Here is a 21,938-nt window from a genome sequence, read left to right as displayed (position 1 = left end):
CACCTATGCAAGCTTCTCGGGGAAGAGCACTCCAGACAGAAGGAACAGCAAGTAGAAAAGCCTGAGGTAGGGAGAGGGTTGTGAGGAAAGGTCAGCGTGGCTAATGCACAGTGAGCAGGGAGAAAGTAGCATGAGAAGAGGATGCAGAAGCAGAGAGAGGCCACTTCCCGGGCCATGGTAAGGAGTCTGGATACCTGAGTAGCAATGTGAATCCATTTATATTTTATAAATGTGGTTTTTTTTTAAAGATTTTATTTATTTATTCGAGAGAGAATGAGAGATAGAGAGCACGAGAGGGAAGAGGGTCAGAGGGAGAAGCAGACTCCCTGCCGAGCAGGGAGCCCGATGTGGGACTCGATCCCGGGACTCCAGGATCATGACCTGAGCCAAAGGCAGTCGCTTAACCAACTGAGCCACCCAGGTGCCCTCCATTTATATTTTAAAGGGATCATTTTGGCTCTTAAGCTGAGAGGTAAAGAGGAAAGAGAGGACCAGGTAGACGTCCTAAACAGTGGTCTCAACAAAAGCAGATAAATGACTCTTAGTGTTTTGGCTTGACCAAGTAAGTGGTTGGTAAAATGGGGAAAGACTAGGGCAGAAACAAGGTATTTTGTTTGATTTTGGTTTCTATTTTGAGAATTCAGGGGGTGGGGGAAGACAGTGAGACTCAAGAGTTCTATTGGCTATGAGGGCTCTGACCTCCATGAAGCGGTCAGGCTGGAGAAATAAATTTGGGGATCATCAGCATATGAAGCTAATCAAAGGTTAAGAATGGATGAGACACCAGAAGGGAACTCAGAGATAGAAGAGAACATTAAGGCACTTGATACAAAGAATACATCAGACCATTAAGACTCTTAGCAACTAATTTATTTTAAAATAGACAAACTATTAACTGTAGAAAATAGTAACATAGCAATTTTAAATGTACAGTTTCAACCAATACAAAAAAGCGATAAAAGCAGTATCTGAAGACTTATTTAAGAAATCTCAATACAGGATTTCTGAAGTTCCTAAAATTCTGGCACTAACTCTAACGTGAGCTTTCATTAGCAAAAAATCCAGAAATATGGTAGCCCTTGACCTAAAAGCTAACTGATTTTTATGATATTCATGCAAAAATTAATGAGGAAATGGGAGAAAGCTTCCTAGTGCCTTGTTATAACTGCCAAAAATAAGTTTGAAACTTAACTGAGCACAAAATAAATTTTCATTTTCTAACAAGTAAGACCAGATTTCTTTTTAAAAAGAACTCTGAGTTTAGACAAAGTGATTTTCCTAAAAGCTAGCTGATGCTACCTTAAATATCACCTATTTTAAATTATACCATCTCTAAATAAGTTAATCACACAAGATAGTTTAAATACACCTTTAGGTGTCAGGGGAAAGCGCCTCTTTTTCTAACACAGCTGTTTTCATTTGAAGCTTTTGCACAAAACCAGATAGAAACATGAATGCCTAACCCAAAGACCTTTGATTACTTGCAATTTTCGAGTAGAAATGATGTGGCTTTGAATATGCCAGTGTTAGACCATACTGACTTAAAAAAATAAAAGATAAATAGACAATTGCCAGTTCAAAAGATACATGGAAGACATGTACAATTCCAGAGAAAACCCCTTCCCAAGTTTAGGAGGGCAGAATAATTGCTGAGATGCAATTAGACAAACCTCTAAGAAAGAAAAATTAAGGCTCCTATAGTTAACAGTCTGTTTGTGGAATAAAATTGTTTTATATCTTGATTCTTCAGGACCCAGAAACATTAGAAAGTGCACTTGGGATATACTGTCTTAGGGCCCTCTCTAGCAAAGCTCTAGCTGAACACTTGATTTTCCAAGTACTAGATGGTTACTTCCTGAATTCAGTGATCTGAATGGTATAAAAACCAAGAGTACTATTAATAACCCTCATTTTTAAAGCATGGGTTGGATGAAGAAAAGAATCAATAAATTCTTACAAGTCCTGAGGTATGAAATCTGTATCAGTAGTATGACAACATCATTTGTTTATACTTTGTTTTCTGCTTGTGTTTAAAAACTAAAATTTATAAAACAAGCACACAGTACATCAGATTCCATTAGTAAACTAAAAATCTAATGTGTAAAAATTAGTGATTTTTTTTTCTAGTTTCTAATACCTGTTTTAGAAGAGTTCAGGATCATTTGGGCGAAGGGGGAGTAGTCAGCCAAATTGCATTTGGAAGACAGGACACATATTCTAAGGGCGTTCATGTTAAATTAAAAAAAATATATAAATATAAATTAATAAAAATAATAGCAAACGTCACATATATGCCACAAGAAAAGACAAAGTACTCAAATAGGCCTGGGTTGTTCGGACCACCACTCCCAGGGCATCCTTCCCATTTGTAGAGCAGAGCAATTATACTTTGGAAATGGAAACATCCGCTACAAATTTAAATGGCAGTATTTACACAAGATTTTTAATCTTGTGCAATAACAAGTATATTCTACTGACTACGACATTGCAAGTGGCTTAGGAATCCCCTGCACGCACACCACACGCAAGCCTGTGCGCACACTGGATATCCACCAGAAGAGCTGAAGATAGGTATTAATGCGGCCGTAAACGGAACCTGGGAGAGTCACACAGTGGGATCTGTGAGAGACCATGAGGCCAGAGGTGTACTCGGTGCCCACGGAGGTCATGGGACCCTCATTTTTCTTCCCTGTTTGAGGTATCCATGCTATCGTTCATTTTCTGCTTCTGCATTCGTGTTCGGGTAGATGCTGGAAAGAGGATGAAGAAATGTCAAGAGCACTGATGGCGCTAGGTAAGTTGACAAAGGGCTGCCATAAATGTTACTCTTGTGCCAAATCGATGGAGTTCAGGGCCTGGCAAAGCAGTGGCTTCCAAATTTTTTATCATGAATTCTTTTCCAAGCATGTACCACTAAACTTGTCTGTGTATATGCATACCATTTATGTTTGTGTCTAAATTATAAAACACACATAGCCCAAACAAACATGAACAACAGATGAGATAAAAATAGAGATTCTAATATTTTCTCTATGTACCCAAAAGGTGGCCTCATATACTCCCAGGTGTGCCCAACTTTGCAGACCACTGCTGCAGAGATGCTGAGGTTGAGTTTGGCCCTGGGGCAGAGCAGAATGCCGGGCTGGCCCAGAATGGTCCCCTGAAGGGAGTGGTACTCCTCCCAACGCAAGCAATCCCCTTGTGCTTGGGGGCACCTTGCAAAGCCATCAGCTCATGGCTCATTTAATTTCAACGGAAACATTTTATAAGTACAGTATTAACTACAATGTAGACAAAAGCAGAAAACTTCTTTTAAGTTATTTAAAAATTCTTAACTGACTTTAGTGGTGGGCAGAAGCTTTTCATTTCAAAGAAGCACAAATTCACACTTGGAAAAGAAAGAAAAGACGAATTCTAAGTCTTCCCCCTCTGCGCAATCTAGCACTGTGTGATGGTCTTGTTTGAATGCCATTCTTTGAGGAAAAGTGAAGAATTCCTTAGCCCTGGGGTTTTAAACTCCTGCTGCTTCTCTCCAGTTTGCAGGCACATCCAGGCCCTGAACTCCAGCCAGGCATCGGCATCGGGAATTCACCTCGCTGCCGGCCAAGTGCGACGCAAGCTGGAAAATGTACCCATCACAGCAACTGAACTCTTCTCTAAGAAAGCATACATATTTTTTTTACAGCTTTCTGCTCCTTGTAAAATGCGTATTTGTGAGCTTCAAAATGCTTCCAAATGTTTTCAGGGCCTCATTCTGGTCAGAAACTTTGTGTCTATTTTCACCTTCTGAGCAGAAATGCCACAACTACTTCAGGGTTGAAACAGAAGTGGATCAGTCGGTGTAAAATCCAAACAGAGATTCGTTATAACCAAAACATGTGAATTCTTGGTATAGTTAGTGTTAATTGTTCTCTTCAAAATAATATACATAGTAATGGTTTAAAAAAATCAAAAGCATTCTTTTAAATACTTCATACTTTAAATAATTAGTATTTAGGGGCACATGTTTAGAGAAGCCCCTTTTTAAAAAGTCATATTTCAACTGGTATTGTTCTTACTGATAAGTCTTATGACCTAGGAATAACAGTTTTTAAATCTTATTATCTCCAAAGTACTTGTCTTCTCTCCCAGGACCAGCTATTCTTCCTGTCGATGGGCCTGGCAGCAGATGATCAGGAAACATCAGGAAAAGTCACACTCCCTACCACAGCTTAGTCCCTGGGACAGCCCGGGGGGTGGTCAGTATGTGTCTGCCTTCCTCTTAAAGTACTTTCCATTTATTCTACCTGGGTTAATCTTGTATCATCTTGGAGTAGCTTGGGATGGAATCTCATTTTCTGCATAACTTGAAAAATGATTTGACAATGATCTGGAGCTCTATCAAAATTCTGATTTCCAGTAATGGAAAACTTTTGTTTGACATTGTTTTAAAACTTGCAAACAAGAGAAGTTCAATAACAGAATAAAAAATTATTCTTCAAATAAGGATGATGATGTTCCTATATGCTAATTTTATAAAACCTTTCCCTATATCCAATGCTCTTAAAGAGTTCCTCATCATAGTTTTGCTCTCCTGAGGTATTTCTAACCACAGCCATTCATGCTGAAAATGTGGTTTCACTTCTTAGTATTCCTGCAGTAGAGATTTTAGAGAGGGTAAAGATGACCTTCATTTTGCAGCATACATTTAATCCACAAATGTCTGTGGGTAAAGAGTACATTCTTGATTGGATTACATTTTAAGTGCATAAGCGAGTGTGCTAATTTAGGGAATTGAATGTATTTATTCCTTTAAAGCATGAAAAGGCTTTTTGCAATACAAATAATGGTTTCATTTATGTAGGGTGAAATGATAAGTACTTACTCATTTCTGCCAGTTTCTGTTGAAATTTGGATTCCCCTGGGAGATGTTTACTGCAGATTTAAAAAAGGGAAGATATTTCAAATGTGTATGTATAAATGGAAAACTCAAATTTTCAATAACTATGGTGGTTGCAATGACTTATTTTATACTCTTATTTTAGTGAGTAGCTTTTAATTTCAGAGGTTTATAAAACCATCTAAAATACAAACCATCACAAATTTATAATCTTTTGCATTTTGTCAGTGATTCTTATAAAACACCGTAGTTTTTTTTCAAGAGTAAGCATTTAAAAATCTAATGTGAATCATAACAAAATTTAATCAATGGCTTTGTAAAAAAAAAAATTAAAAAAAGATCAGATTGTTATTATCTGATATGTTCAATGAATTTCAGTAGATAGTATATGATTTAATGGTGTTAAGCTTGGGATACATTCCTATTTTTTTGAGCAATCTTCACAATTTCCAAATAAAATTGGTATAAAAGGGTTTGGTGGAAGTTAGGAGCAGAGCCGGCACTCTGGCTTCCCCATGGGACCAGCTCAGCTACTGAAAAACATTCAACAACTGTTCCTACCTTCCATTTGCTTCATCTGATCCTTCAATATCAAAGCGTAGTTTTTTCAATGGTTTAGGAGGGTTGCTGCCTTCAGCACTTCTTTTGAGCACACGGTCGCTGTTACCCACCATCTGATTTATTTTCTGGAACTTCTCAGAAGTCTACAAATTACAGAATTATTTATTTTAAATCATTAAATGCCAGCATTTTGTAGTTAGCAACCCTTAATTGTAGTTTGAGGGGTATCAAAAAATCAGGCAGAGGTAATATCTGCCTTATTAATTTTCTGCTTCATTGCACCAAATGAGATATGGAAAAATCTTAGAATCAGTGTAACTACACCTAACTCTGCCCCAATTAAATATCTTCCTGTCTCTCCCTATGAGGCTCCTCCCCTTCCTCCAACAACTCTGACTACCACTCTGAAAATCCTGGTTCCTCATTTTTGGAACTCACCCACACATAAAACCAGGGCTACTTCTCAGAAGCATGTAAAGTTGGAATGGCTTTCTAGAACCTTATGGGTTTTGTTTGTTTGTTTGTTTGAGGGCATAACCAGAGAGAATATCACAAGAATCTAATAAGAAGTGAAATGTCTAGTCAATCATAATTTTGGACTCACTTTATGAATATTACGTTAAGTCATATAGTTTATATATTTTAAACCATTACTGACACAGTATTTACTGAAATGCTAATTCATAGTTTTTTAAATCAAATATCAAAAGATTTTGAGTCATTATTACTAGAGATGATTTGAGATCTGTATCTCTTGAGGGAGAATCTTGTCACAGCAAAGTAAAGCAAGCTTTGGTAATAAATACCAAATGGGACACAATACCTTATTTCATCCAAGGACAAGCACATGGAAAAATTCTATTTCTTATTTATGTACTTTAGAACTGGAATGAGGGGGTTACCTCAGGGATGTGTATGAGTATGTTCATCTGAACTAAAAAGTGAAACCAGACTATCGGTAGAAATTAGGTCCAATTTGACTGACTGATTTGACAAAGATTTAGCTTTACTAATTAAGCTTTCTTTTCCAAAAATTAAATGAGGCAATTTTCTTTTAAGATTTTATTTACTTATTTATTTTAGAGAAAGGCTGTGTGTCCTCGTGAGCAGGGGAGGGGCCGAGGGAGCCAAAGAGAGAGAATCTCAAGCAGACTCTAAGCTGAGTGTAGAGCCTGATGCAGGACTCAATCTCACAACCTTGAGATCCGGACCTGAGTGGAAATCAAGAGTCAGATGCTCAACTGACTGAGCCACTCAGGTGCCCCTAAATGAGGTAATTTTCTAAAAATTAAATGCAGGGGTGCTTGGGTGGCTCAGTTGTTAGGCATCTGCCTTCGGCTCAGGTCACAATCCCGGGGTCCTGGGATCGAGCTCCACATCGGGCTCCCTGCTAGGCAGGAAGCCTGCTTCTCCCTCTCCTACTCCCTCTGCTTGTGTTCCCTCTCTCCCTGTGTCTCTGTCAAATAAATAAAATCTTTAGAAAACTAAAAATAAAAAAATAACAATTAAATGCAAAAACAGGTTTTGATGGAAATAAGTTTAGAGCACATATATAATATGAAACTAAATTCCTGTGTATGTATTAAATTTATGGTAAGATTTTTAGTTATCAGCTTTAAAATATGTAAGTTCATATAACATTTTCTCAACTCTTTTAGAGGTTATTTCAAGCAGAAAAGTTTCAGGACCACTACTCTATATGTATCCAGATCCAACCCTACTTACATGGTTCCACATGTCCTTTGTGGAGCCTGACAGCTGCAGCCTACCTTGAGCTAAATGTCACAGTATTTGCTATTTGTAACATACATTTCAACACCCAGTCTTTCAGTATACAAACTATTATCTCTAGTTATACTTGGGGCAGTGGGGTAGGCAGACTCTAGAATGGGTCTCACTAATCCTCACCTCCTAGTTTTTACATTCGTGTAATCCTCTCTTCCCCGAGTGTGTGGGTTTGACCTAGTGTGACTTGCTTCTGACAAAAATAGGACAAAAGTGATGGCATATCACTTCCAATATTAGTTACAAAAAGACTGTGTTTTCCATTTTGCTCTATACCTCCCTCTTTCAGTCTCTTTCTTCTTGTTCTGAGGGAAGCAAGATGCCATTTGTGAGTAATGAGTGGCTCCAAGTGACAAGGAACTGCCGGCTTAGAAAAATATATGTAACATATTATATAATCTCAAAGGATGTTTAGAAAACCGCCAATTATGAGTATAACTTGAAATTAAATTTGATTTGAAAATAAATCTGCTATCGATCTATCTTCTAAATTCTATGCAACATGCCTTGCTGAGGTGTCTGAATAATAGTATTTGTCAATTCAAGTTGTAGAAATCTACAATTTCTTTTATGGTTACAGTGTACACCCTTATACTTCATAGAAAGAAAATACTCACCCCAAATGATTCACCAATGGATACTAAGATTCTGTCAAGATAAAATACAAATTAGTAATGAAGATCATATATAACCGTGCAGAGATGAACATATATCATTCTGAGCTATAAGAAATACCAAATCAAAGGTTTGCTCTACCCTAGAACCACAACAAAATTACAGTCATTAGGGGCTTATTCTAACAGTGCTAATCTAATCATACACTGAGCTGGTCTCTTAGATTTTTAAAGAATTACATGTCTGAAAGAACGTATTCTGCCATCGTCTGCATTTAAAGAAGGTAAAGGAAAATTTTAAATTTACCCATACTTAATTCTTCATAAATCAATGGGTAAGTAATCAATTAAAATTTCACATTTCCTCATTAAAAACTCACATAACAATTAGCAAAAAATTACAGTATTAATAATCAGAATTCTAATTAAGATCTCTACTGATATATAGTAAAGTCTACTTATCATATATCCTAGAATCGGAAATCTATTAGTCTGCTTGTCCTTGTTTGAACCATATAATTTCTGTTCTTTTGTTTTTATTTGAGTATAGCTGACACACAATGTTACAGTAGTGTCTGGTGTACAACTGAGGGATTCATCAAGTTTATATATTATGCTGTGCTCGCCACAGTGTAGCCACCATCTGTCACCATACATCATTACCGCAGTATCTCTGACCATTATCACTAGTATCACTACTCATTATGTTGTACCTCTTATTGCCCATGACTTATTCCTTCCACAATAGGAAGCCTGTATCTCCCACTAACCTTCACCCATATTGTCCATCCTACCCTGCCCTCTGGCAACCATCACTTTGTTCTTCGTATTTATAGGTCTGATTCTGGTTTTTGTTTAATCTTTTTTAAATCACATGGTATTTGTTTTTCTCTGACTTATTTCACTTAGTGTTACATCCTCTAGGTCCATTCATGTTGTCTCCAATGGCATGCTTTTATACTTTTTAATGACTGCATAATATCCTTTTATATATATGTGTATATATATTTAGTGGCTGCATAATATTCCCTTGTATGTATGTGTACGTATATATATCTAGATATATATATATATATCACATCTTCCTCATCCATTCATACATCAGTGGACACTTAGGTTGCTTCCATATCTTAAATATTGTAAATAATGCTGCAGTAAACATAGGGGTGCATGTATCTTTTCAAATTATTGTTTTCACTTTCTTTGGGTAAATACCCAATGGTGGAATTATTGTATCATATGGTATTTGTATTTTTAAGTTTTTGAAGAACCTCCACACTGTTTTTCATAGTTGGCTGCACCAATTTACATTCCCACCAACAGTGTGTGAGGGTTCCTTTTTCTCTACATCCTCACAAACACTTATTTCTTGCCTTTTTTATTCTAGTCATTCTATAGGTGTGATATCTCACTATGGTTTTGATTTGCATTCCCCTGATGATTAGTGATTTTGAGCATCTTTTCATGTGTCCATTGCCATCCATATGTCGTCTTTGGAAAAATGTCTATTCAGATCTTCTGCTCACATTTTAATTGGATTGTTTGCTATTGAGTTATAGGAGTTCTTTATAAATTTTGCAAATTAACTCCTTATCAGATATGTGGTTTGCAAATATTTTCTCCCATTCATTAGGTTGCTTTTCATTTTGTTGACGGTTTCCTTTGCTTTTCAGAAGCTTTTTATTTTGATGTAGTTCTACTTGCTTATTTTTGCTTTTGTTTCCCTTGCCTTAGAAGACATACCTAGAAAAAATGTTGCCATGGGTGATGTCAGAGAAATTACTGCCTATGATGTCTTCTAACAGTCTTAGGATTTCTGGTCTCACATTTAGGTCTTTAATCCATTTTGAGTTTATTTTCGTGTATGGTATTAAAAGGTGGTCCACTCTCATTCTTTTACATGTAGCTGTCCAGTGTTCCCAGCACCATTTAGTAAAGAGACTACCTTTCCCCCCTTCTCCTTTGGCATAGATTAATTGACCATATAATCATTAGTTTATTTCTGGGCTCTCTATTCTGTTCCATTGAACCATGTGTTTATTTCTGGGCCACTACCATGCTCTTTTGATTACTACAACTCTGAGGTATATCTTGAAACCTGGGATAACCTCCAGTTTTGTTCTTTTTCAAGATTGCTTTGGCTATCTGGGGTCTTTTGTGGTTTCATACAAATTTTAGTATTATTTGTTCTAGTTTGTGAAAAATGTTGTTGGTATTTTGGTAGGGATTGCATTGAATCTGTAGATTGCTTTGGGAAACATGGACCTTTTAGCAATATTAATTCTTCCAATCCATGAACATGGAATATCTTTGCATTTGTTTGTGTCATCTTCAATTTCTTTCATCAGTGTTTTATAGTTTTCAGATACAGGTCATTTGCCTCTTTGGTTAAGTTTATTTCTAGGTATTTTATTCTTTTTGATGCAATTGTAAATGGTACTGTTTTCTTAATTTCTCTTTCTGCTACTTCAGTATTAGTGTATAGAAGTGCAATAGATTTCTGTACATTAATTTTGTATCCTGAAACTTTACTGAATTCATTTATTCTAGTAGTTTTTTGGTGGAGTCTTTAGGATTTTCTATGTATAGTATCATGTCATCTGTAAATAGTGACAGTTTAACTTCTTCTTGACCAATATGGATGCCTCTCATTTTTTTTTCCTTCTCTGATTGCTATGAGTAGGACTCTCAGTACTATGTTAAATAAAAGTGGTAAGAGTGAAAATCCTTGTCTTATTTCTGATCTTAGAGAAAAAGCTCTGTTTTTCACCATGATGTTATCATGTGGGATACATGTTGATAAGCTGTGGGTTTTTCATATGTAGCCTTATTATCTTGAGGTAAGTTCCCTGTAAACCTGCTTTGTTGAGAGTTTTTATCATGAATGATTCTGAATTTTGTCAAATGCTTTTTCCACATCTATTGAGATGATCATATGATTTTTTATCCTTCGTTTTGTTGATGTGGTATATCACACTGATATGTGAATATTGAACCATCCTTGCACCCCTGGAATAAATCCCACCTGCTCATGGTGAATGATATTTTTGATATATTGTTGAATGCAGTCTGCTAATATTTTGTTGAGGATCTTTCCATCTATGTTTATCAGGGATATTGGCCTATAGTTTTCTTTTTTTTTTTTTTGCGGGGTATTTGTCTGGTTTTGGTATCAGGGTAATGCTGGCCTTATAAATGCTTTCCCTCCTCTTCTATTTTTGGAATAGTTTGAGGAGAATAGGTATTAATTCTTTTTTAAGTGTCTGGTAGAATTCACCTGTGAATGCATCTGCCTGAACGATTATTTTTTGATTACTAATTTAATTTCATTACTAAAAGTCAGGTCTTCTATTTCTTCTTGATTCAGTTTTGGAAAATTCTATATTTCTAGGAATTTATCCATTTCTTCTAGGTTGTCCATTTTGTTGGCATACAATTTTTTGTAGTAGTCTCTTATAATCCTTTGTAATTCTGTGATGTCAATTGTTACTTCTCTTTCCTTTCCGATTTTATCTGGGTCCTTTCTCTTTTTTTCTTGATGAGTCTAGCTAAGGGATAACCAATTTTGTTTATCTTTTCAAAGAGCCAGCTCTTGGTTTCATTAATTTTTTTTCTACTATTTTTTTAGTCTCTATGTCATTCATTTCTGATCTTTAATTATTTCCTTTCTTCTACTCAACTTGGGCTTTGTTTTTCTTTTTCTGGTTCCTGTTGGTGTAAGGTTATGTTATTTGAACTTTTTCTTGTTTCTTGAGATGGGCTGCATTGCTATATATTTCCCTCTTAGAACTGCTTTCACTGCATCCCAAAGATTTTGGACCATTTTGTTTTCATTTTCATTTCTCTCCATGAATTTTTTGTTTCTTTTTTGATTGCTTTGTTGGCCCACTGGTTGTTTAGTATCATGTTGTTTAATCTCCACATGCTTGTTTCCAGTTTTTTTCTTGTGATTTATTTCTAGTTTCATACTGCTGTGATTGGAAAACATGCATGGCATGATTTCAATCTTCTTAAATTTATTGAAGCTTGTTTTGTGGCCTCATCTGTGATCCTTTCTGGAGAATGTTCCATGTGCACTTGAGAATAATGTGTATTCTGTTGTTTTCGGATTGAATGTGCTATATGTGTTATGTCCATCTGCTGGAAAGTGTCATTCAAAGACACTGTTTCCTTATGGATTTCCTGCCTGAATGATCTCTCCATTGATGTAAGTGGGGTGTTAAAGTCCCTTACTATTATTGTATTACCATCAATTTCTCTCTTTATATCCATTAATATGTGCTTTATGAATTCAGGTGCTCTAGTGTTTGGTCCGTAGATACTTACAAATGTTACATCCTTGTGCTGGATTGCTCCCTCTATCATTATGTAATACTCTTCTTTGTCTCTAGTTACAGTCTTTGTTTTATAGTCTATTTTGGAGTTGCACCCGGCCCGACAACTCATGGCGGCTCCAGCTGCTTGGGGCCAGCGTGGTGGTGACTGAGCTGCGAACCTGGCGGGGCGTGCGCTGAGTCCCGGTCCCGCCTCTGCGTCCCCCCCCATCACCCGCGGGCTTCGTAGCCCTGATGCTGCGCGGGTGCTGAGCCCACCCTGGCCGGGACGATGGTGAAGTATTTCCTGGGCCAGAGCATCCGGAGGTCCTGGGACCAAGTGTTCGCTATCTTCTGGCAGTGGTACCTGAATCCCTATAGCAAACAAGTCTTGACAAAAGACACAGTGCACCAGGAGGTGATGCCGGACCAGAAACTCCTGTCCTGGCGTGTCCTGACCAAGACCAACAGGATGCCCCAATGGGCCGAGTGACTATTTCCTGCCCATGTTGCTCATTCGGGGTACATCCTGGAGGATTCTATTGTGGACCCACAGAACCAGACCATGTCCACCTTCACCTGGTTCATCAACCACGCCGGGCTGACGGTGGTGGCAGAACGATGTGTGTACCATGTGAACGCTGATAACAGCGGCTGGACCGCAATCCGCTGGAAGCCTGGGTCTCCTCTAGCTTATTTGGTGTCTCCTGAGCTGTCCAGGAATTTGGTCTTGCAGGGTTTAAAAGCAGCGTGGCCAAGACTGTGAAGGGCCTTGAGTACATCTTGGCCAAGCTGCAAGGTGAGGCCCCTTCCAAAACCCTCGTTGAGACAGCCAAGGAAGCCAGGAGAAGGTGGAGGAGACAGCACTGGCAGCCACAGAGAAGGCCAAAGACCTTGCCAGCAAGGCGGCCAGCAAGCGGCAGTGACAGCCCCTGCAGCAGCACCGTGTGGAGCCAGCCCAGGCCCTGGTGCAGGACACCTGGCCACCCGGTGCAAGTCCCTCTGCCCTTCCCCCTTGTACTTCATTATTAAAAGTCAATTTCCAATAAATAAATAGATAAATAAATAAAGTCTATTTTGTCTGATGTAAGTGTTGCTACCCTATTTTTTTTTTCACGCTTCCATTTGCATGGTAAATGTTTTTCCAACCTTTCACTTTCAGTCTGTATGTGTCTTTACATCTAAGGTGAGTCTCTTGTAGGCAGCATATAGGAGGCTTGTATTTTTAACCATTCCACCACCCTATATCTTTTGACTGGAGCATTTAGGCCATTTACATTTAAAGTTATTATTGATAGGTATGTACTCAATGCCATTTTGTTCCTTGTTTTCTGGTTGTTTTTGTAGTTATTCTCTGTTCCTTTCCTCTTCTCTTGCTCTTTTCCTTTGGGATTGATGAGTTCCTAGAGTTTGTTTGGCTATCTTTCTCTTTATTTTTTGTGTATATATCATAGATTTTGAATCTGTGGTTGCCATGAGTGAACCATGTAATTGTTTTTAATAATAAAGCTGAAAAACAGCATTAGCCTCACATAACAAGGATATGATCATATGCACATGGAACTAGTAGATATATTTTATTGTACTCCAATTCCTTGATAAGTGGACGTCATTCTATATATATTTGATTAATATCTAAATATGCTGGATAAATAGAATGTTAAGATGCTCTCTTAATGCCTGATCAATGATTTATCAAGACTTTGAGAATATGATTTTTTTTGAAGAACCTCAACCGAGAAGTGATTTCACTAAGTTCAGCAAGTAGCCATCATCGTAAGCATAATATGGATCAATTATCATTACCTAAATACACATTTTCATGTGGCAATATGGGACTGTGTAAATTAAAAATACATGGTGTATTATCTTAGCAACTTAGAATGTAAGTTGTAGATATCATACACAGATACTATAAGAACACTAAATAAAAGATGGTACAGGGGTGCGCAAGAGGATTTATATCACTTGCCAATTATTTTCTACTTTATCTCTTCCTGTAGAGTTTCAAATTTTTACCATGAGTATGCATTATTTACATAATTAAACACCCCACACAAATGTTTTCTAAAAGGCTAATATCTCCCCTCCCGTTTGTTTTTCTTGCCCATTAAGTATAACTCTATGAGCTGACAATTTGAGGAGATGAGACATTAACTGTACTAGCTAATCTTCCTACCACTCTGTACAAATAAGGTCAGTTTCAAACAGCCCATGATAACATATAATAAGTCAATGGAAGCACTTCAAAGCCACAAAGCACTTGTGGTTGGATGTGGAAGATAATATAATGATTTGTAGTTGCATAGAACCTTTCATCTAGGAATTTAAAACAGCTTCATACTCATCATCTCCCTAATCCACAGCACCCTTCCGAAGTAGACATGACACCTGCCCTAGGTAATGTAAGGAAGCTACAGGCAGAATTAGGAGGGACTTCTAAAGACTTAATTTAGTCATCTACATTTAATCAGTCATCCACATTTTTATAACAAAGCAAGATGAACAGGTTCACAGAGTTTACAGGACATTCAATAAAACTACAGAATAAAAATTCTTAAACAAAAGTAATCTACTTTGTTTAGCAGACTGGCTGCTTACAAAAAATATGAAAAGGATTTTAAACCTACTACAAAAATTGTTCTTTGTTCACAAAAGAACAGACCCCCGCAACCAGGAAAGTTGAGGACTAAATTTGTAAACCCACTTAAGTAAAAAGATCATTTTTCTTTCCTGCCAAATTTCTATCATGTCACTTAACGTAAATAAATATTTTTTAAGTGAAGAAAGCTTTATATTTTTGTGCCTGGATCAAAATAACCCCCTCTTATTCTCTGCCCCTTCCCTTAGGAGAAAACACAAACCTTGATCTTGGAGTCATTTTTGTTGGCGTTGGCACCCCTTCTGAAATTTTATATGGATTCTTCAGGGGTGATATATAGATGTTCCCCCCAGGAATCCGTAAAGGTGAACTAGAAAACTTGTAAGGGCTTCGAGGAATGTGAGGTATTGGTGACAAGGTAGGGGGCTAGGGCAAAAACAAAAAGTAGATTATTTTTTTAATGTTTTAGTAAGATCCATTTTATAATTAGATTTTCCCAATCAAAGGATACTTCCAACATACCCTGGTAGAAGCATACTGCAAAATATTTGTTTTCAGTCTCTGCATGAAGACCGAGTTATAGAACACTATAATGGAATCATACTCCTCTTCTCTGATCAAAACACGTTTGAATGTCTGAGGAAGAAGAATAAAAACACCTGTTAAATGAAAATCTCTTTACATTTTCTTTTTTAATAGATCATATTATTTTTTAACAGTAAGAATCACATATTACATAGGAAAAAATAATCTGAAAAAGTCTTCTTAGGTTTGGATTATAGCTGCTCTACCAGAAGTAAAATGTCACAGATTTTTTTTAAGTATATATACATGTAAAAATTTATTACAAATATCCTGTTTATTGTAAGGATGCAGTATTCCTTATTAACTTTATCATATGAATTTGGATATTAAAGTGCTTTAACTTTCTAATTCCATTTAGTTACAAATAATTAACCAGTAATATAAAGGTAAAAAAATTCATACATGAATTTACATAATGAGGTCAGAATATATGATCTAATTAATGACTTACGTTATCCATATTATAGATATGGATATATCAAAAAAAATCTTACCATGGAAGATTACCTACCTCCTGAACAGCATGAGGAAGATCCTTGTATGCCGTTACAATGATTTTGAATTTAAGGTCTATATTCTTCACTTTGCATATACCATACATGGAACACATCATAATCTAGTAAATTAATGTGATATAAAAATATCAGAATTTTGTTACATAGTTGTGCTCTAAAAAGTACTGTTATCTTTCTTTTAGTTTCAAAAAATGGAAATTTAAGTTCTACAGGATTATCTTTTCCCATTCTGAGCTCAGTTTGAAAGGTGATGTGAAGTGTTTAACCCAAACTGTGTTTAAAGAACAAAATGCAAAAGTCAAATCTTGATTATTAGAACTGATCATCTGGTTTGTAAATAACCCTAACTTTGACCCCTGTTCCTTAGATTTTTCCCAGAAAAGCTGAAACTGGAATCAGTTAACTGTGTAACTAGCACTTAAAAAAAAGCCAGTTGTGTCAAAGGTTCAAACTATCAGATAAAATAATATTAAATATACTTGGCGATGGTGGTAAGGGGCTTGGAAGGGGGCAGGAGAGAGTCTTTGTATTGTAGGTAATGTTCTTGATTTGGATGCAGGTTACACAGATGAGTTCAGTTGATGAATTTGCATTAAGATGTATCCTTATGATAAATGGATGTTTTTATATGCATATTTCAATAAAAAGATTATTCTTAATGTAAAAATAAGATTTGAAATGATTCCCTACAAATTGAAAAAAATCAAACTTTCTTCATTTGTATGAATTTGATAGCCAAATTTAAGTACTCATATCTCTGCAACATTCTGCTCATATCTACTATTGCCAAGAATAGCTACTCATCATCCCTTGCTCAGCACCCTACCAGCCCCAATTCTACTATTCTTCCCATTCAGAACACCATCTAGTATCTTTTTTGCTAACTCACATTTTTCTCCTACTTCAGTTCTTTTCCTAAGGTACCTCTCCGCAAAAATCTTGATTTCACATACCTAATCTCTTTAGAAATCCTTAGCACTACATTCTTTCTATATTGTAGAAAAGTATAAGGCAATGAGTGCCTACTTTTAAAATACAACATACTAGAATTTATATATCCAAATGTACTCTTGTAAAATATACATATTTGGAGGTTATACCCTTATACACTAATTCACTGTTTGCTGAAAATAACATTCTTATTGGGAACATTACTACTGACATTACAGTAATAAAGGGATTATAAGGGAGCTTTATGAACAACTGCATACCAACAAAACAGGTATCTAAGATGGAACGGAAAATTTTAAGGAAAGACACAAACCACCAAAACTTACTAAAGAAGAAACAGAAAATATGAACTTGAATTAATAATCCAAAACTATCTGTAAACAAAAGTCCAGGCCCAGACAGCTTCACTGGTGAATTCTACCAAACCTTTAAAAAAGAATCAATACCAATTCTTCATAAACTCTTCTGAAATTAGAAGAGGGAACACTTCCCAATTAATTCTGTGAGGATAGTAGTACTCTGGTATTAAAACCAGACGTCAGAGGAAAATTACCATTATCTCTTATGATTATAGATGTTAAACATCTTTGACAAAAACAAGCTGAATCCAGCAGCACATCAAATGTATTATATACTACGATCAAGCAGGATTCATTCCAGAAATGCAAGGTTGGTTTAACATCTGAAAATCAATTCATGTAATATACCACTTATCAATACAATAAAAGGGGAAAAACCACAATGATCATCTCAATAGATACAGAAAAAGCATCTGACAAAATTCAGCCCCCACTTTCATGATAAAAGCAACTAGGAATAGATGGGAGCTTTCTCTACTTGATAAAGGGCATATACAAAAACTCCAGAGCTAACAATACATTTAATGGTGAAAGACTGAATGCTTTCCTCTAAGACCAGGAAAAAGACAAGGACGCCCCTTCTCACCATTTTCATTCAACATTGTTTTGGAGGTTCTGCACCAGAGCAATTTGACAAGTAAATGAAATAACAGTCATCTAGATTGAAAAGGAAAAAGTGAAACTATCTCTATTTGAAGATAATATGATCTTATATATTGGAAATCTTAAGGAATCCACTAAAAACTATTAGAACTGATAAACTACTTCAACAAAACTGCAGGATAACAAGATCAATATATGAGAATTAACTGTATTTCTACACACTTGTAATGAATAATGCAAACAAGAAATTAAATAAACAATTCCATTTATGACAGTGTTAAAAGGAATAAAATACTGAGGCATATAAATTTAATATAACAAGACTGTAACTCTGAAAATTTTAAAACATAACTGAAAAAAATTGAAGAACATCTGAATAAATGGAAAGACATCATATCACATGTGCATGGGCTAGAATACTTAATATTGTTAAGATAAGACAGCTCATCAAATTGATCTATGATTCAGTATAATCCCTATCAAAATCCCAGTTGGCTTCTTTGCAGAAATTGACAAGCTGATCCTAAAATTCATATGGAAATGCAAGCTTCAGAATAGTACAACAAATCTTGAAGAAGAGCAAAATTTCTTCCCTATTTTTTTTTAAAGATGTATCTATTTATTTATTTTAGGGAGAAAGGGCGCACACAAGAGTGTGTGTGCAAGTGGGGGAGGGGCAGCGGGAGAGGGAGAGAATCTCAAGCAGACTCCCTGCTGAGCATGGAGCCCCAAGTGGGGCTCCATCTCATGACCCCAAGATCATGACCTGTGCTGAAATCAAGGGTCGGATGCTTAACTGACTGAGCCACCCAGGCGCCCCCACACTTCCATATTCCAAAATTTACTACAAAGTTACAGTAATTAAGACAGTGTTGCACCGGCATAAGAGGAGACCTATAGATCGATGGGAGTACAATTAAGAAACCAGAAATGAACTTTTACAGATAAACAGTTAGTTGATTTTTGACAACTGTCAACAGAGAAAGAAAAGACTTTTTAAGAAATGGTGCTGGAACAAGTAGTATTCACATACCAAAGAGTGAAGTTAGACCCCTATCTCACACCATACACAAAAATTAACTCAAAATAAATCAAAATGTAAATGTAAAAGCTAAAAGTATAAAACTCTTGGAGAAAAACAAGGATAAATATTCATGATCTCTGATTTGGCAATGGTTTCTTAGCTCTGACACCAAAAGCAGCAATAACAAAAGAAAAAATAAACGGAACATGATCAAAATTAAAAACTTTTGTGCCTCAAAGGACACCATCAAGGAAGTGGAAAGACAACTCAGAGAACTGGAGAAAACATTTGCAAATCATATGAAATAAGGGACTTTTATGTAGACTACATAAAGAACACTTATAACTCAATAATAAATAGACAACTCAATTTAAATATATGCAAATGATCTGAGTAGATATTTCTCTGAAGAAGATATATAAATGGCCAATAAGCACATGAAAAGATTCTCAATCATTATCATTAGGCATCAGGGAAATTCAAATTAAAACCACTCTAGATACCACTCTATACTAGGATGATTATAATCAAAAAAGCAAATAAGAGGCTGGTGAGGATGTGGAGAAACTGGAAACTCATACACTGCTGGTAGAAATGCAGAATGGTGTGGATATACTGGAAAACAATCTGGCCAGTCCTCAAAGGTTAGACATAGAGTTATCATATGACCTGGCAATTCTACTTCTAGGTATATATCCAAGAGAACTGGAAACATATCCACACAAAACTTGTACATAAATGTTCATAGCAACATTATTCATAATAGCCAAAAAGTAGAAAACAAATGTACACCAAATGATGAACAGATAAATATGATGTGGTATATCCATACAATGTAATATTATTTGGCAATAAAAGGAATGAAGTACTGATACAAGCTATAACACAGATGAACAATGAAAACATTACACACTAAGTTAAAGAAGACAGGCACAAAAGACAACATATTATATCATTCCATTTATATAAAGTGTCCTGAAACAGACAAATCTACAGACATATAAAGATCAGTGTTGCCTGGGTCTGGAGGAAGTAGGGGAACAGGAGGTGAGTGTTGAAGGGTATGGCATTTCTTTTTGGCATGATAAAAATGTTTTAAAAGTGATTTTGGTGATGGTTGCACAACTCTATGAATATACTAAAAACCACTGGATTGTACACTTTATATCGGTAATGTGTGTGGTATGTGAATTTTATCTCAATAAGCTGTTAACCAAAAAAAATTCTTATTATTCTGCATATAGAGAAGAAAAAGGAAGATATAAGAGATCATTCTCTGTAAATTAAGTCATTCACTTGTTAGTTTGTTCATTCATTCATTCATTCAATAGGCATTGTTTTAGATCAACTTGTTCTCAAGTCTCATGCTTTTTCCATACTAACATGAAATCTAGTTTACCACAAGACCTAAAACCCCCAATAAATAGTTTTTCAATGATTTTTGTAAATAAGATCTTTTATGTCATTAAACAAGTTACTGAAATACTCTCAAGCTCTAAAGCTCTAAGAATTACAGCAAAATTATAAAAGGCAGCCAACAAATGCATATATATTAAGTCTGCTAAATTGATCTAGCTTCTCATTTGAATCTAATCTTTTAAGAAATGAGTACACAGTTAACAAATAAGTAGGAGAAGAGAGGTGAAGTGCATTATTTTCTTACCTGATCCAAATGCCTGTCTTTCATGAGTTCATACTCATTTTGCAGTGTGTGCTGAAAAAGGGTCCAGATGATGTGTTCTAGTTCTGGGTGGTCAGACAGAAGGCGTGCACACAGGGTATTTAGTCGAAGATATGCTAGTCGGTACACTGCAGAGATAAGGGGAATTAGTCATGTTTATTTTCATTTTGAATTACAAGTGGATTTTTCAAAATACTAAATTGTTATAACCACAATGCCATTAAACAGCATTTCATCTTTTTGTTTTTTTCAAGTTTTTATTTAAAAGTCCAGTTAGTTAACATACAGTGTAATGTTAGTTTCAGGTGTAGAATTTAGTGATTCATCATTTCCATACAGCACCCGGTGCTCATCACAAACGCCCTCCTTAATCCCCATCACCTATTTCACCCACCTCCTACTCTGGTAACCATCAGTTTGCTCTCCATAGGTTAAGAGTCTGTCTCTTGATTTTCCCTTTTTTCTTCCCCTATGTTCATCTGTTTTGTTCCTTCAATTTCACATATGAGTGAGATCATATGGTATTCGTCTTTCTCTGACTGACTAATTTCACCTAGCCTAATACTCTAGCTCCATTCACATCATTGCAAATGGCAAGATTTCATTCATTTTTATGGCTGGGTAATATTCCATTACATATTTATACCGCATCTTTCTTACCTATTCATCAATCAATGGACACTTGGTTTGTTTCTACAGTTTGGCTATTGTAGATAATGCTGCTATAAACACTGGGGTGCATGTATCCCTTCAAATTAGTATTTTTGTATCCTCTGGGTAAATACCTAGTTGTGCAATTGCTGGATTGCAGGGTAGCTCTATTTTTAACTTTTTGAGGAAGCTCCATACTGTTTTCCAGAGTGATGGCACCAGTTTGCATTCCCTCCAATACTAAACAGCATTTGAACAGTAACCTCACCTCTACCACTATTTTAAGAATAAGTAATCCCTAGTCCTAGTACAGAGCTAGGTATGTAGAAGGCAAAATAATGCTTGAATACTAACATAAGATTTATTTAGAAAGTCTATAAAAATACTACTGGGATATAGGTCTGGAGAAAAGGAATCCACAAAATTGAATTTTTTTCCCATCTACTTTAAATATAATGACTCTTGTTTTATATGTACCTTTCAAAGACTTGCATAAAGTAATCAGAATTTTTTAGTTAACTATCCCAGTGGTTCTCACTTGCCTTGAAGTTTTGTTAAAATAAGGATTTTTTTTTTTTTTTATTTTTTTGCACTTCATCCTAGAGTTTCTGATTGACTAGTTCTAAGATGGGGCCTAAACAAAAATTTTCCTTTCTACAACTTTCCAGGTAAGGTGGATTCTGCTGGTTGAGGACCACACTCTGGAAACACTGCTCTAACTTAAGAGTTTTCGTACAGCATGCCTATAAAACTCTTCTGACTTGAATAAAATCAGAAAAAAGATTTCTCACAGAGGAATCTGGCCTTTCATGTCC

The 21,938-nt window shown here is 36.0% G+C and overlaps 1 protein-coding gene and 1 pseudogene across 2 annotated transcripts in view; one reads left to right on the top strand and one right to left on the bottom strand.

The window, feature by feature from the left end:
* Positions 1-598: 598 nt before the first annotated feature.
* RB1 (RB transcriptional corepressor 1) overlaps positions 599-21,938 on the bottom strand; it is a 160,508-nt gene continuing 139,168 nt past the window's right edge. The window contains exons 20-27 of one of the 2 annotated variants that reach the window (XM_027589124.2): positions 20,455-20,600; positions 15,851-15,955; positions 15,277-15,390; positions 15,017-15,180; positions 7,843-7,873; positions 5,441-5,583; positions 4,865-4,914; positions 599-2,750 (exon numbers count right to left, since the gene is read on the bottom strand). In XM_027589124.2, the coding sequence (XP_027444925.2) occupies positions 2,677-2,750; positions 4,865-4,914; positions 5,441-5,583; positions 7,843-7,873; positions 15,017-15,180; positions 15,277-15,390; positions 15,851-15,955; positions 20,455-20,600 (827 nt within the window). In that variant the 3' untranslated portion in view covers positions 599-2,676. The remainder of the gene's footprint in view (positions 2,751-4,864; positions 4,915-5,440; positions 5,584-7,842; positions 7,874-15,016; positions 15,181-15,276; positions 15,391-15,850; positions 15,956-20,454; positions 20,601-21,938) is intronic. The other variant, XM_027589125.2, reaches the window with a different exon arrangement.
* On the top strand, positions 11,821-13,078 carry LOC113919653 (annotated as a pseudogene).

The sequence above is a fragment of the Zalophus californianus genome, chromosome 3, assembly GCF_009762305.2.
Source record: "Zalophus californianus isolate mZalCal1 chromosome 3, mZalCal1.pri.v2, whole genome shotgun sequence".
Lineage (NCBI taxonomy): Eukaryota > Metazoa > Chordata > Mammalia > Carnivora > Otariidae > Zalophus > Zalophus californianus.
Note: the sequence above shows the minus strand (reverse complement) of the source record. Positions and strands in the feature narration are given on the sequence as shown.